At 45.6% G+C, this 15,564-nt stretch overlaps 1 protein-coding gene across 1 annotated transcript in view; it reads left to right on the top strand.

Annotated features, from left to right (window-relative positions):
- Positions 1–15,564, top strand: part of LOC8039560 (nuclear cap-binding protein subunit 3) — a 28,701-nt gene that overhangs the window by 5,281 nt on the left and 7,856 nt on the right. The window contains exons 2-6 of the mRNA XM_029979042.4: positions 822–927; positions 10,307–10,423; positions 10,975–11,106; positions 12,925–13,089; positions 14,604–14,675. Coding sequence (XP_029834902.2) covers positions 822–927; positions 10,307–10,423; positions 10,975–11,106; positions 12,925–13,089; positions 14,604–14,675 — 592 coding nt within the window. The remainder of the gene's footprint in view (positions 1–821; positions 928–10,306; positions 10,424–10,974; positions 11,107–12,924; positions 13,090–14,603; positions 14,676–15,564) is intronic.

Below are 15,564 nucleotides of genomic sequence, written 5' to 3'. Positions count from 1 at the left end.
GGGAAAAAACGTGCTCCCACACTATGTACTATCGGGTACAAGTGAAACGCAAACGGAGGAGCACATAGCCATCAATACGTGCTGCGCTACCTAGAGGCCTTTGAAACTGAACTGCAAAGTGGAGAGGGGGCTGCGAGGGTGTGCTCATCGGAGTGAGCACGCACCCTCGTAGCTCCCCTCTCCACCAAGTTTTATCAGTTCTTAGGGGCATCTAGGTAGCACAGCATGTGTTCAAGACCATGCACTCTGCTCGTTTTATTCATTCCTCGTGGTACAAAAATACATGGATGCAAACAAGGAAAGCCTCGCCGGTAGTGGTTCTTGATTGCCTCCCACTCTTCTGCAAATAACCCGAGGTTAGGAAGGATCACATCTGTGGTCACCACTTGTCCTGAAAGGGTGCAGCAGATGCTGGTCTTTGCCGGGAGGAGCCTGCTCTTGCTTCCAAAGCTAGGCTCTTAGGTGATGCAGCCCGTCTCGCTCTGCCGCCGCTATCGTGTTTGTGCTTTGGCTATCAAAGACTGCGCAGTGCCACCAGAAATCCACAAAACGAATATACGGGTGCGACTCGAAGTCTGTCGAAACCATCGTTGCAGTAAAGTTTTACGCCTTCTAGCTTCTACTAGTTTGCGAATCACAAAACCAGTTGACACGGCAGGTTTGAATGTGATCAAACCTCTCGATCTTTAAACACCTGATTTGAGCAAAGCCCGCAGTTTCTTCGGAGTTCATCGCAAAGCGTCTCCTTCCAGGGGTATGAAACGCTCGAGCGACTCGGTTGGGACAGGGTCTTTAACCTTGGTCTTGCATTACCTCGACAGGAGATGGCCGCCGAAGACGCGGATGATCCGGAAGACGACCCTGCCTTTGCAGCCCAGCTGCAAGAACTCTACCAGAGTCTCAAGGTGGATGCCAAGCGTCCGGCAGGTGTGCTTAATGCTGTGCTCATTTACAGTCTTTTCCCACCCCTGACTGTCTCAAACGCAACTGTAAGGAGGCTTACAGCATGTGCCTTTGGGATTGATGGATGGATGCTTACGACCAAACTCCTTAAATTGGGTGGCAGCTTGCACCATCTAGCCGGTGTTTTAGGCAGCTGCTTGATTGGGAAAAAGCAATGCAACTACCCCTTTTTCTGACCTTTTTATCGTGGCAGCTTTCTGCTTTCCTCCCGACATTGCCATTTCTGTGCAAGCTACTCTCATTTGGCATGGTACAACATAGCTTGTGGCTGCAAGGTAAAACAACGGCTTTTTTTTCTCATTCTTGGCTGCTTATTGCACGTGCTCCTTTGCTCAAGCTAGTATGTGTAAAAGCGAGGTGTTGTCAAATAAGAGGCATAAGTCGTTCCTCTAGGTTTTTGAATGTAAATGTGCACGACGTGCACCCAAACAGAGAAGATCGATGAACAAGTTTGGCATGTTGCTGCTCGTTTTACGACATATATACATGCAATATAAATAATAGTCTGATGTCTTGCGATCTGGTTAACATAGACTGACTCACGGCATGCATTGAGCAGACGGATGTAGTGATTCGGAGCTTTTTTTCGCTCGTGCATGCCGAAAATAATAATGGACAGCAACTGCCGATTTACAAAAAGATACTACGTGATAATTTACAATTTATGCACAAAAAATTAATTGAAACAGCACACGCAAGAGATTCGACCACGGGCATTGCCGGATGCATCACTGGGTGCTCAGTAAGCAGTTATGGCTTGGACTAGAATTATATACTGTTGCGGCTGTAAAATAATAAATATTAGAGTGTTTAGTTGGTTTGTTATATCTTCAAATGATATGCAATCGGGCTTAGAGAAACAAAGCCATTTAGTTGTAAAAAGGGCAGGCAAAATTTTTTTTGTATTTCTTAATACCAGGTAAATCGAAGCAAAAGAAAGCAGGAACATAAAGCATCTTTATTACGAAGCACCGGAATCATACAAATGCTATGCCGGCCTTTTAGGGTGCAATACTAAAACATAGAGATAAAGCGCCGTTTACACTCTTGCGACCGAGTGAGACCGAGAGAGACCAGACCGGTTTTTAAGCCTCTTGTGATCTCTTAGGACCAGCTCTGCTGCAGTGCACCCGGTCCTAAGAAGTCGCAAGAGGATTAAAAACCGGTCTGGTCTCTCTCGGTCTTACTCAGTCGCAAGAGTGCGAACAACGCTTTATAGTTTAGTAGGCAGCTAATGCATCCGTCGGAAGACATTAGAAGGGGGGGGGGTGAGGGAGGGGGAGGAGAGAGGTAGGAAGGCTGACCGCTAAAGTCTATGCAGTTATGCTGAAGAAAGAATTGCTGCTGGTGAACGAGAAAATGTACAATGTCCTTACCGACCAAGGTTGCCCCGATCACGCGGAATGCCTGAGCAGAGCAGAAGTCGCACACTCAAGTAACGGGGGCTTTGTATTGTTCACTCCGTATTGCGTGGGATTGTAGTGGCCTGTTCTGGTTGCGGGGTTTACAGTGCCTGGACGCGTCTTCGACTGTTGCGTCTGGCATCTTATTCCACCCATCGGAAGTGGTCCCGAAGGTGCAACGAACGACGTTGCAGAAGACGGCAAAAAGCATGAGCAAACATGAGTGTCGCTGTCATTGCCACGTCGCAACTCCCGACTGCTCAAGCTTTTGTGGACTGTCAAGCCGAAGAGCGACCTGTGGCAGAAGAGGCGTCTGCCACTTACACCTTTGACGTTGTGACACCGCCAGGTTCCCAGCCGTCCCAATAACATCTATGGCGTCATCGGACGGTAGTCGAGGGGACCACTTTTTAGGACGCGGTAATCACACCAGGAGACGCGTTCCAGGCATCAGGGGTACGGGTTGATTAACTGGGGTGGAGAGCATTGATCAGAAGGTGAGGGTGTGGACAGAGAAGAGAACTGTGATCAATGGAGAATGTTGCAGACAAACCTTGAAGGTTGGGGCCCGTCTGTTGTTTGGTCCAAGTGGTGTTTCGGGGCGGATTTGAAGTGCCGTCTTCCTCGGTTTTTCACCGGCCAAGATTGGGGCTCTTGTAGGAAGAATGTTGAGGGCCTGTGCGCACAAATAGTGGTTTCCTTTATCCCCAAGTCATGCGTGGTATTTTGTAAATGGCTTTATTTTCGCGGGCTTACTTCCGCGAATTTTTCGGAGTGTTGGTTTGGGGTAATATTTTGCGGCCACGACATTTCTTGATTGAGAGTGGTAGTATGCTGTCTATTCCTTACCATGGGGTAATATATTTGTGCAATACATTTTTTTAAATACTTTTCGAGTTGCAAAATTTGCAAAAATTAAGTCCTCGTGAATATTTTGGTGTTCACTAGCTAAAGGACATATGCTAAAGAAAAAAAAAAAAACAATTTTTTTAAACAACTTAAACGAAAAAAAAAGTAAAAAAATTAATTAGCGATGAAGGAAATAATTTTTAGAGCTATATTTAAGGTGCGAAACGAATTTGTAGTTGACGCCCACGGGAGTCCGTGGAAATATGGCCACTATAGCCATGTGACTGGCCGCTATAGTCATGTGGTGCTTGCACTCTTTCGGAAGCTTCCTATGTGCTCTAAAAGTTAACTTATTAATCTTTATTTTAAGTGCAACAAAAAAAGAACATGAATAAATAACTTTTAGAGCTCATAGAAAGCTCTCGAAAGAGCGCAAGCACCACGTAATAGACCTGTGCGCCGGTCAGAAATTGTCGGCGGCAGCGTGAAGAAGCGTGAGAAATTGACGACAGTGGTGCCTGCCATGCTCAGTGTGCGGCGGCGGCAAGGGGTTCTTGGGACTTCAGCAGCGGCACTGAACGGCCCCGGCATAACTTGCGGCGGTGCACAGGTCTACCACGTAACTAGTGGCAGCTCATGCGGACGGCAACTTAAAATTTGTTTCAGACCGTAAACATTCTTTTTTCATTTAGGCTGTTTAAAAAAAAGAAATTGCATCTGTCTTTTGAAAGACACATGCAAAGGGGAAAAATATTTTTTAAACAACCTGCCGTAGAATACCACACATCTGCCCATTCCCCATTAAGCGCCCATTACCAAATTTGTTAGATCTAAGAAAATATGCACAGTACATTTATACGTAAAATTGATGACCGGACAAGCGCCCATCCCCCATTTTTTAGGGATTATCTCTAAAGTTTGAGTGGGCGCTTGCCCGGTATTTTAAGGTAGATGGAAAAAAATTCATGAAAGAAATTTGCAATGCAGAAAAAGAAATAATAATTTACAGCTATTTTTTGCAGCGCGAAATGAATTTGTAGTTGCCGCCCGCGGGAGTCCGCGGAAAAGTGGCCGCTATGGTCACGTGACTGACCGCCATGGTCACGTGGTGCTTGCACTCCTTTGGGTGCTTGATGTGGGCTCTAGAAGTTAAATCTTCGTTTGAAGTGCAACAAAAAACAAAGATTAATAAGTAACTTTCAGAGACCAAAGGAAGCTCTTGAAAGAGTGCAAGCACCACGGGATAGACCTACCCCGAGGCATCTGTTTTCACTGCTGAGCTTCTAGGGCTGATATTAGCTGTCGAACAAATAATTAAACAAAAGTTTAGGAAATCCATAGTATTTTCAGACTCGCTTAGTTGCCTCCTTGCACTTGACTCAGCAACATCCTGGAACCACCCCCTCATTTCTCTACTCCGTGGTAAGATAATAAAGGCCCGCAAGCAAAATATTGTTATTCAGTTCTGCTGGGTACCCAGTCATATAGGAATACACAGCAATGAGGAGGCTGACCGAGCTGCAAGTACATGTATAAACACGTCAATTGAAACCCACGCCATTCCAGCGACTGACTATAGAACTACTCTGCGAAAGAAAATAAAACGTTCCTGGCAAGTGGAGTGGAGCTCTGACTGTTGCAATAAGCTCCATAGTGTTAAGCCTACTATGAGTGAATGGCGCAGTGCCAGACATCGGGAAAGGTTTTACGAAGTTATTCTGTGCCGGCTGCGAATAGGACACACACGCCTAACTCACGGGTACCTCTTAAAAAGCGAAGATCCTCCAGTGTGCGATTACTGCTTTGAAACTTTAAGTGTACTCCACATCCTTCTAGTATGTCCGCAATTTCATAATGAACGCTGCACCTACTTCCCAATCTTTTTTAGAGAGCATATTCCGTTCCACCTGGCCAGGGTGTCGAACCGGAACCGAACCGAACCGAAAACCGGAACAGAACCGTTATTTTTAGCCGAACCGGAACTGAACCGAACCGAAATCTTCGCCGCCATCTTGGAACTGAACCGGAACGGAACCGGAAAAAAATATAACGGTAACCGGTTCAAAACGGTTCACGGTAATTTTTTTTGTTAGTATTACAAATTTATTATTTGGGAATAAAAATTGGCACGTTAATTCCTCTAAGTGTTGATCAAATCGTCATATACAGAATTCCAATGTATAATAAATCCTGGTTTTTTGCGGCGCTTTCTTATCGGCACTATGAATAGCCATGTGTCACATCGTCACGTGACGTCATAATGTCAAGACATGCTGTCAAGTAATGTCACATCGTCACGTGACGTCATAATGTCAAGACATGCTGTCAAGTAATGTCACATCACGTGACCCCGTGACGTCACTTGACTCACCGCGTAAAGTCGATTCAAATTGAGGACGTCGCTAGATCTATTAACGTTGTTGATACCGTGACGTCACATGACATCACAACCTCGCACTGAGAGTCTCATGACACCATGATGTACCCGATTGTCATGATCCCGAGTCAAATGCTCTGGTTCATGACAACCAGTATCGCCAAAGATTCGGGTAACGGCTCGTGTTCAACTCAAAGATTATGATGGACCCGAGTCCCACTAGAGCTAGAAGCTGAAGCAAATGAAAGCGACAAGCCTCAGACACATGCAGCATGTTCGCGATGGTACCTTTATACGGCTTTGAGTTGTTCGGTGCTCGCGAAGTTAACACGAGCGTTTACAAGCCTGCAAATGGTACCATCGTGTGCATGATACTCGTGTTTAAGCATAGCCTTCTTTATTCTACAAAGCCTGTCAAATCGCGAAATACTCTGGTTTAAGGCTAGCCGCTGTCGTTTGTTTGTGTTTGTCGCTTTAGTGGGGCTCGGGCCCCATTATAGCCCAACTAAAACTATATCTGAAGATTAGCCCATGCTTCGCTTTGCCAACCCTGCTTATGACTATGATAAACACTGACGCTGCATATATTAGGATCAGATCACGTGGCTGATAGTTCTAATTGCGAGTTGAGGAGGGGAAAGCTGTTTCATTTCTTTCTTTCGACTGTCTCTCATTTCTCGGAGGAACAAACTAATGGATGCTTTTGCAAGTTATCAACGTCAGGGATTACAACTTGGCGGTATTTATTGAACTGAAGGTAAAACAAATGCTGCACGGCCCATTTTACATGTATGCACACCATTGAGGCTCCCAAACGTGTTTTCGTTATTGCTAAACTGCCTCAGAAAGTTGTACCGAGAATAGAAATGTTAAAGGGTCTAAATGTGACGTATTAGTCCGACGTTACATGGAACTATTAGTGTGTACGTGAGGTATAGCTGAAAAGAAAGATCCTAGTGGTCTCACGGGGATAGCCAAACGTTGGCAGCCGCTCTAAGTCTCACAGGAGTGTCGTTCTCAAGTTCTCCAAGTTTCGACCGCCCTGTATTTTGTTTAACCTTCACAGTTTGGTGCAAAGTAAAAGCAAGGAAGAATTACTGTTAACGAGTGACACAAATATAATTGTCGAGTGAACACCACTCAATACGGAGCAGGCAATCCCTGAGGAATAAAAAGTATCTTGAGGAGCAACTAAAAAAAAGGGAGTGGGGAGGGGGGTAGTTTTAAAGCATACTGTGTCGTAAAGATTCCTCTACCGCGCACTTTCGGCGCAGACTAGAAAGCGTGGCCTGGAAACGATAGTGACAGATGGGTAGTTGGTACAACTTTTATTTGTAAAAACACTCTTGCCAGAAAGAACGTTTTCGCCGCGCCAGATACTCGCGCCGTGTCTAACGACGATGCACCAACAAGAAAAATGTGTGCCTCTCAAATACATAGCTTGCACTGAGCGCGAAAAATTTGCAGCGTGCATTTTGCCCCATCGGATTTGATATTCTCAGCAAGAACAACTCGCAATGACAACCAGTATCTAGTGCGATTACGTCACGTGCAAACCATGTTAAATACTTCAGCTTTCTGGTGAAGTGCGACGTTCGCAACACTAGCAGTAGACGTCCAAGGTGTAAAGTTGTGTAGTATTTATAGCAGTCTCGCGATGATATACGGCAGCCTAATGAAATGTTGCAGCGCATGACTGATAAAGAACAGAGTCGTGAAGTAAGGTCCCAAAACAAGTGCACGTAAAACCTAAGATAACATTAGTAGTATCTCGCGACGTTTCGAGCTGAGGCAAGCTGATGCCCAAAAGTGACTTATATTAGGATTCTAAAAATCTTCATTTGCCCTGCGAGGAATCTATGTTTAATTAGGAATATCATTTTATGCATTTCTATGCATCTCTTTTTGCAGTAAAGCGTTGTGTAAGGGATTATTTAGAAAAAATTGCGTGTCATCTCCTTATTTCTGCACATTTCGTGTATTTGCCTTGCGATATATCATGTGACCACAGTGTTTTTTGGCATACCCTGCAACCCAGTATTTTAAACTGCAAAACAGCTAACAAAAGCACGTTGCCGAAGTCTCAACAGCTGGCGTATTTTCGAGTATCGTCCTTCCGTGTCGGTCTCAGGCGGTTATGTGAACTTCATAAAGTCAAATTTATCGATGATAATACAAATATACTTAATTTCTGTCTGAAGATTTGGCTGCATAAATAGAAGATCCTCACCTCAAAGATATATATGTAAATGCACTTTTAAATTATCTGAAAGATGTTCTGCAATCTTTTTCGGAGCTTTTCTCCTCTATAGACACATTATAGGTGATTTGGAAAAGCTTTAAATAATGTTGTTGGTTTTTTTTATTTTGAAGCTAATTTAAATAACTATATGTGTTCCTCACGCATATATAACTTCTCAAATATATAGAAGTTTATTATTGCGTTTTTTATGTGTTTTTATTATCGCCTTTTTTTACTGGAACGAATGATGGAATTATGACGATTGCACACTTAAACTCTCAGAAAGCGTCCAATTAAGTAGCTTCCGAATTGAGTAGAGCATGAAATCCCACTTTGTTCTATTTCACAAAAATCATCAATTAGAGAGGGTGATACTTATTTGCAAATTAAATTGACCGGCATTTTGTCAAGAGCAAACCTCAGAACCAGGCTATGCCAGTTTATCCAATATAGAAAATGTTCGCATGGGTAAGCACTGTTTTAGGTCAGATTCGATCTCAGTACGAAGGTGCTCATAGGTTAGAGTGAACAATTTCAGCCACTCCTTTTCGCATGATTCGTCGCCCGCATCATGGTGCTGAGAGCAAACAATGCTAGTTAGAAAAAACAAGCATTGCGATTGTCGCTTAGTGTTTTTATAAAATATAGAGTGGAAGGACTTGTCCCGTGACTTTCGTGACATTTTAAAAATTATATTGCCTTAAGATCAGTCGTCTCGTCGTCATATATATATTGTGAAATGTATTCCGTAAAACACATTTTATGGTATATATCGCGACGAGGTGCCCATTTCATGATTTTATTCACTGTAATTAATTTCTTAGTTCAAGGGCAAAACCACGATTCAACATCTAATACTGCGATACAAAGTTGTACCTGTCACGGGTATTTTAGGCAACCTACTTCACTTCGCGAAAACATTTCGATTCAGGTACAATGTATGTGACTCTGGTAAACGAAGGGAGGTTGAGTCGTATAAACACGACGTTTGGTATGTTAATGGAGATTTTCCTTTCTTGTTGTGTAGGTATAAATAACAGAATTTTATAATTTTTGTACCTGAAAATAAAACTGGATTGAACAAACGATAAAAAAAAGAAAACTATATACTGTAAACGACTTATTTTTCGTGGGCTTAGTATTTCGCGATTTAGGTCAAAGCTGAAGTTTTGGAATAATTTGTGGGTTGTAATTTTCTCGACGCGGTGGAATCTCACTATAAATTTCAATCTGTTTACATTTTACCGAAATTGTTCGCGGGACCCATTTTTCGCGAATTGTAGGCGATTCGCGAAATTCTCAAAAATAGGTCCTCGCAAAAATCAGATTGTTTACAGCAGTTAGTTTCATGGCCTAAATAGTGCCTATTGACAGAACAACGCAGAAAATATATTCTCAATTTAGCGGTTCAAACCGGTTCGAACCAGTTCGAACCGGTTTGAACCGTTATTTTTGCGCCCCGGAACTGAACCGGAACTGAACCGAAAGCCGTGAACCCGAACCCGAACCGAACCGATAAAAATATCGGTTCGACACTCTGCACCTGGCACTTTTGCTCGGAGACGAGCCTCTTGTCCCACATACACAAGTGTTCAACTTCTTAAAAAATATTGGTATTTTAAACCGCCTTTAGCAGGAAATTTAGCAATGTATAATTTAGCTGCTGAGTCTTGTGATATTTACTCACCATGTGTTTGGCGCACTATGACCCGAGTTGCTGCTGCGCCAAAAAACCCCAAATTCATTCATTCATTCACGGGATAGACCTGTACGCCAATCAGAAATTGATGGTGGCGGCATAGAGAAACGCATTCAACCGGCGGCGCACCATGCTCAGCATACAATGGTGGCATGACTTAGTGGCGCACAGGTCTACCAGATGACCAGTAGCAGCTCCCGCGGGCACCGACTACAGATTTGTTTTGCGCCAAAATATAGCTCTATACTTTATTTTCCCCCGTTGTAAATTCATTTTATGACATTCTTTTTCCATCTAGGCTGTTTAAAAGAAATGCTTTTTTTCTTTTAATGTGTCCTTTAAGGAATGATTGTTTAAATGAGTCTCGAAGACATGAAAGAGTCATTTCGGAGAGTAAAGAAGACTCCTACAACATCAGCATGCACTGCTGAGAGTATTTGGCATGTGTTAACTGTAATAGGAGACATAGGATGTACACCTTAGCCAATGCACATAGAAAATGGGAAAGCTAGAGCTGTGTATTGTTTTGCGTTTAATACCTGGTGGGTGATGATTACATATTGGCTTAATTCTGGGTTAACGCTTGTATGCTTTGTTTGGCTTATGATCTCATAGTAACCAAACTGGCCGTGTTGGTATGCCTTTCTACCTAAGCACCTTGGGGTATGTGCTTGGACGTACTGACTGATTTCTAGGTGTAGGGGGTTTCTTTATATGCACTACACGAGGTAGGCACTGTGTGATCCCTTGACGTGCTGCATGTCGTACCCCAGGGACACGGCTGAACACGCTGCACGTGCGGGGCGTAAGCAACATGAGCACCGAGGACGTCGAGCACTTCTTCCGGGAATACGGCCCCAGCTCCGTGGACTGGATCAACGACCATGCTTGTGAGTGCCCTCTGCCGCTGTTCCTCTCCACAGCAGCCTATTTGCCACCTCCGCGAGCGTCTGACAGCCCTGGTTGCGATGGTAGAGATTCGAGCAACCAATTCCACAGTTGCCGAACAGTGCATGCATACTCACCCGTAGATATTCGGTTTCGAGAATGCCTCGATACTGCATACCTTGACGGTTAAACTTTTGAAAGAGGTCCATCGCGACCCCTCTACTCTACACGAGTCTGAGCAAATGCGAGCGTAGCCGTCGTCGCGGCATCCCGACTCCCGGCTGCCTAAGCTTCCAGGGACTGTCAAACCGGAAAGTGACCTGCAGTAGAACGGGCTTCTGCTGCATTTACCACGACTGTCGGGACGCCGCTGGGTTTGCGACCGGCAACGCCACGACACCTCCGTTGTCATGCCGTCGCCGAAGCGTCTTGGACCGTCATTGGAACATGTCGATCCGAGACGCGTTCCAGACGCTGTACGTCAACGGAAGGGCCGCCTCGCTCGTCATTCGGCTGCCCGACGGCAACCGTGAACCCTCGGGTCTTCCCACAGGCAACGTGGTGTGGCAGCGACCGAGAGACGCTGCACGTGCTCTCCTGGCCCTGAGCCGGCCCCTGCGCCTCAGGCGACGTCCCAAGGCACGGCCTCCGCCCCGGGAAGCCCCGGACCCGACTGGGCAAGAAGGCAAGGCCATCCACTGCGCGCCCGGTTCCCGGCCCACCCCTCGCACGTTGCACTCTGCCGGCACGGGCCGGAAACTTGGTACCTTTGGTCTCGTCATGGGAGTAGCACCTTTAACACGGTTGAGGCGGCAAAAGGTTATAGGCGAGGCTTCACGGCAGATTTCGGCAAAGCCTTGCCTCGATTTCGTAAGACGTCGCTCGAAGGGCTTCCTGCTAAACTTAGTGGCGAAATTGAGACGTGACGCTGCGTCAAGATGTAACTTGACCTAACAGTGACATCACGATTTAACTATGTCTATGCGACATTGCGTCATCCGACGTCACAATGTAACGGCACAATGCGCGGCTAAATTGAATTGAAAATTTATCGGCTAAATTTAGTCGGAATTTAGGGCTGCGCGCTGTCACATTGCCACGGGACGTTAGTGTCACACGAACACTGTCTGGCAAATTTAACAAGATGGATGTCGGCTAAATCGAAACATTGTGGCATGATGCATGCAGAAGAGCACAGTGCTCGGTTGTTCGCACAGTTCACTTGCAGGACACGGCACGGAACGGGGAAATTTTTTGTCAACAAACGTAAATGAAAGAAAGAGTTCGCATCGACAAACAAAAAACAGACTTTTGCTCAATGGGGCCTTAAACCGTTCTTTCAAAGAGAATGAAAGGTGCTCGTCTCTTTGCCAAGTCCGACCTGCCTGTGATGCGTCACTTTTCGTGAAGGTTCCAACAGTCGACGCCCCTCACTGCAACTCCAGGGAAGCTCTTTGGACCAAGGGGTACCTAACCTGGAGGTTTGCCGCGCAACACTGTTAGCATAAACGTAACCTCCGCAATTTTTTTAATTTTTTTTTTTTTCCGAGAGGGTATTGTCGGGTACCAAATTTTACTACTACACAGGCACATTTGCTTACATTTTTTACGTTATGTTACGAGTTCAGGACGTCCATCGCGTGCAAAGTTGCTCTTCTAAAACAGTACAGAGGTCCCGGCAGCTCTCGTCGTAAGCTCCCGTAACGTAATGTAATGTAAGAAAACAGGGCTGTGCGAACCAGCCTCTAGGTTAGTGTAACGGTTCTCAAGTAGGGGTGTGCGGACCCTGTGGGAGCCATTGACCAAGAAGCCACATATACCAAACCATGTGCGCTGAGTGAGGGGTTGATGATTCTCTGTTTCAGAGCTTCAAATTTGGTTTGCAAGCATAGTTTTTTTCATTTAACCTTTGTCATTGGAACCATTCAATACCCTTTTTCCACCTCAGTGATAGGGACCCGTATCACTTCTGCCGATCAAGAGTTCCTGAAAGATCGGTAGTTGAGAACCTTTTGGGCTGGTGCATTAAGCGACTACTTTCTGCCATCATATTAGATTTGATGACAGCCACCAGAGTCGCTAAATAAGCTACGCTGATCTAGTGACACTCCATTGCTCGATTGGAGTATTGACGCGGTATTGCTCAATCGTATGGTGGGTGCCACAATTTTGGTGCTTATTGCAGAGTGGACGCAATTGGCGTTCGTTGTGGTTTCGAAGTGCTGCTTCTCGAGCTTCTGACGCGGCGTTGGGAAGCTCGGGCAATATCGTCTTGCTTTGTTGCGGACCGTTTTGACAGTTCTGGAGGACATAAATCTGTTTTCTGCGATTTCAGGTAATGCTTCGGATAACTGGCAACTGTGATTTTAAGCACCGAGATGGTTGAAGTGTCGTCACTTTAAACCATAGCCTATTCAGTGGCTCTACAGGCCACGAATTGGGCAGAAATTTGGCCGAGCGTGGCCTTGGCGATCCGACGGGGACCCTGGCTCCTCTCGTGCAGAGGAGGAGGTGGTGCTCATGTCGGAGGAGGACCTGCCCGGGGAGGAGGAGGAGGAGGTGCTGGACGTCTCCGAGCTGGAGGTGCCCCTGCCCCCCGGCCAGTGGCGCAAGGCCACCCCCGACCACCCCAAGGCCAAAATGCTGCTGCTACGCTTCTCCTCCAAGCGTGAGTGCTGGGCCACGCAGGGGCTGCCAAAGTAATGGCACGGGTACCATCTGTCTGGGAGCGGAAACGTAATTTGAACAGATTTATAAAAAAGTAATGTAACGAAAGGTGCAGCATGCAATTTCGGAAGGTGAGTTTTATGTATTACTGGGGGGAGACAAAATGTAGGGGCTAATTGACACGGAAAGTCGGATAATGAACTAATATTTGGTAATTAACTTTTAGTTAGTGGAAATCAATGTATGGTTCCAATTACAAGCTTGCCGAGCGTCATGGGAAACCACTAAATTCGTCAATTTTATAACCATGCGGTAAGCTTGGTGATGCAGTAGAGTTACCACCCATGCAACGTGCAAGACCGGCAGTGCGAAAATACGAATGATAATTGTATCGTCCGTGCTTTTGCACCGCCGGCCTTTTGCTCGTTACATGAGTGGTACAGACGGTGTTGGAACATAAGCAGAACGGATAGGTTGACATACAAAAATCGACGAGAGTTTACCGTTTTATGAAGGAAACTGGACACATTCATTAGCTTGTCCTGTGTTGCGCGAGTGCTAAACTCTTCCGGATTGCAGGAAAGGAAAACCAGTTCCACTCAGGGAACAGCCTCCTTCAAACCAGTTATGTTACTGGCCAAATGTGGGATAATTGCGCTTTCTTTTCGTAATTGGGGAAGGCCTCGGTCCTTCGACTTCCCATCTCCCCCAGCGCGTGCAGAGCCATGTCACTTGTACACTGCGCAACACTGTTGGCACGAACGTGACATTGGCACTTTTTTTTCCATTGTATTTCGGAAGGTTATTGTCAGACAAGAAATGGACCTCTTTCCGGTAAGCTCCTGCGTATGCGTGCACACCCGCCCCCAACCTTGCCTCCCATTGTTGTCATTTTCGGGGGGTACCGTCCCACACGACCGACTTCGTCAGCACCAATCTTTGTGCATGTTTCGTCTTCTCTAACTATCTTTTTTTTATGGCGCGTAAAACACAATGAAAACCGACAAGCGAAGGCACGTGGGCTGCCCTTCTTTAGTAGTTTGCAGGCAGAACGCCAAACGGCACTTGTTGCTCAAAGAAGGCCCCCTTTACCGTTTAGGCTGGTGCCCCAGATGACTACTTTCTACCCTTTTAATAGTTTTGACGACATTCCTTTGGCAGTGAGAGACAAAAACTAGTGATTACTTGTCTGTTACAATTGAAAACGAGCATGTTGGTTAATAGATACAAAAATTGAAAGTATAAAAGAGAGAAGACGAGGACGGGAACAGGACATCTTTCAGAAAGATGTCCTGTTCTCGTCCTCTCTGTTTTATACTTTCAAGTTTTGTTGCTTGTCTGTGTAAACAGTTTTGCGCAGTGTGCATTTTGGCTTCTGCCGGCTCTGCACGTGGCTTGCGAAGGGGACTTCCCCTTTTGCCGATCTGGTCCAAGTCTACCAGCATTGAGAAAGAGGGCAAATAAGTGAAGGCTGTTTCCCTTGCCCACTTGTGATCTGCCGTCGATGCCCTGCAGACGACAGGAAGGGGCCCGGTGCAGAGAAGCAGAGCGAGTACTACCGCAAGTATGGCAACCCCAACTACGGAGGTAAGCGAAGGGCCATGAAACACTTCCTTCTTTTAAATTTGGCTTTCTCAGGCTTTGGGTACATTTAACCAGAGGTGTGCGAGCACCAAGTTTTTGATTGTGTGTCAAATAGGAATAGCCGAGTTTGACTGCAAATCGGATACAAATATTTTACATTTCATTTGAATTGACCATGGATGCCAAGAGGGACACTAACACTACCTAAAAATTTTATTCTTATTTTTTGCCAGGCGATTTATTTTGATATCGGAAGACTACCCAATAAATATTTTGCTACAGTGTCGTATATATTTGCAATAAAGTAAAAAAAATGCAATTGCTCAAAACCGAAACTGGACTGGGGAGGAAGAAGAAACGTAGAGGAGAGAGTTGTGGAAGTCACGTTGATACACCCATTTGCGTTTTCTTTCTTTTTTCTTTTCCTTCGTTTTTTGGCTCTCTGAAGCAGTCAAAAAATGTGCACGTCGCACTTTGCCTAAAAAACGCAAAAGTCAAGCACTTCATGCTTGGCGCTTGTGCGTTTTTCAAGCTCTTACCAATTCGTGTTCGTAAGGCAAGCACCGGGAGAAGGGGCGACAACTCGGTGACGTCTTTGTGCGTATCAGATTGGTGGTCGGGCCTGTCGTACAGAATAAATCATAATTGTTTTGATTGGAGACTTCTCTTTCGAAGCTAGACAGATTCGCCGGTATCGCGAACAACAGTTCTGAAGTGGAGGTCCCACGCCCTTTGTCCGCCACCTTCGCTTAGTCCGCTTAGTTCGGCTGTCCAGCCCGCGAGTCCCACAATAAGACTCTATGCTGATAATTATGCAGAGAAAGCACAGAGTGCTTCCTGGTCTATGTGCAACTCAAACCAGCCAGTTCTCGATCGCCGATTTTCAGGTGGT

This window comes from Ixodes scapularis, unplaced genomic scaffold (genome assembly GCF_016920785.2).
Source record: "Ixodes scapularis isolate PalLabHiFi unplaced genomic scaffold, ASM1692078v2 PGA_scaffold1__304_contigs__length_218370807, whole genome shotgun sequence".
NCBI lineage: Eukaryota > Metazoa > Arthropoda > Arachnida > Ixodida > Ixodidae > Ixodes > Ixodes scapularis.
Note: the sequence above shows the minus strand (reverse complement) of the source record. Positions and strands in the feature narration are given on the sequence as shown.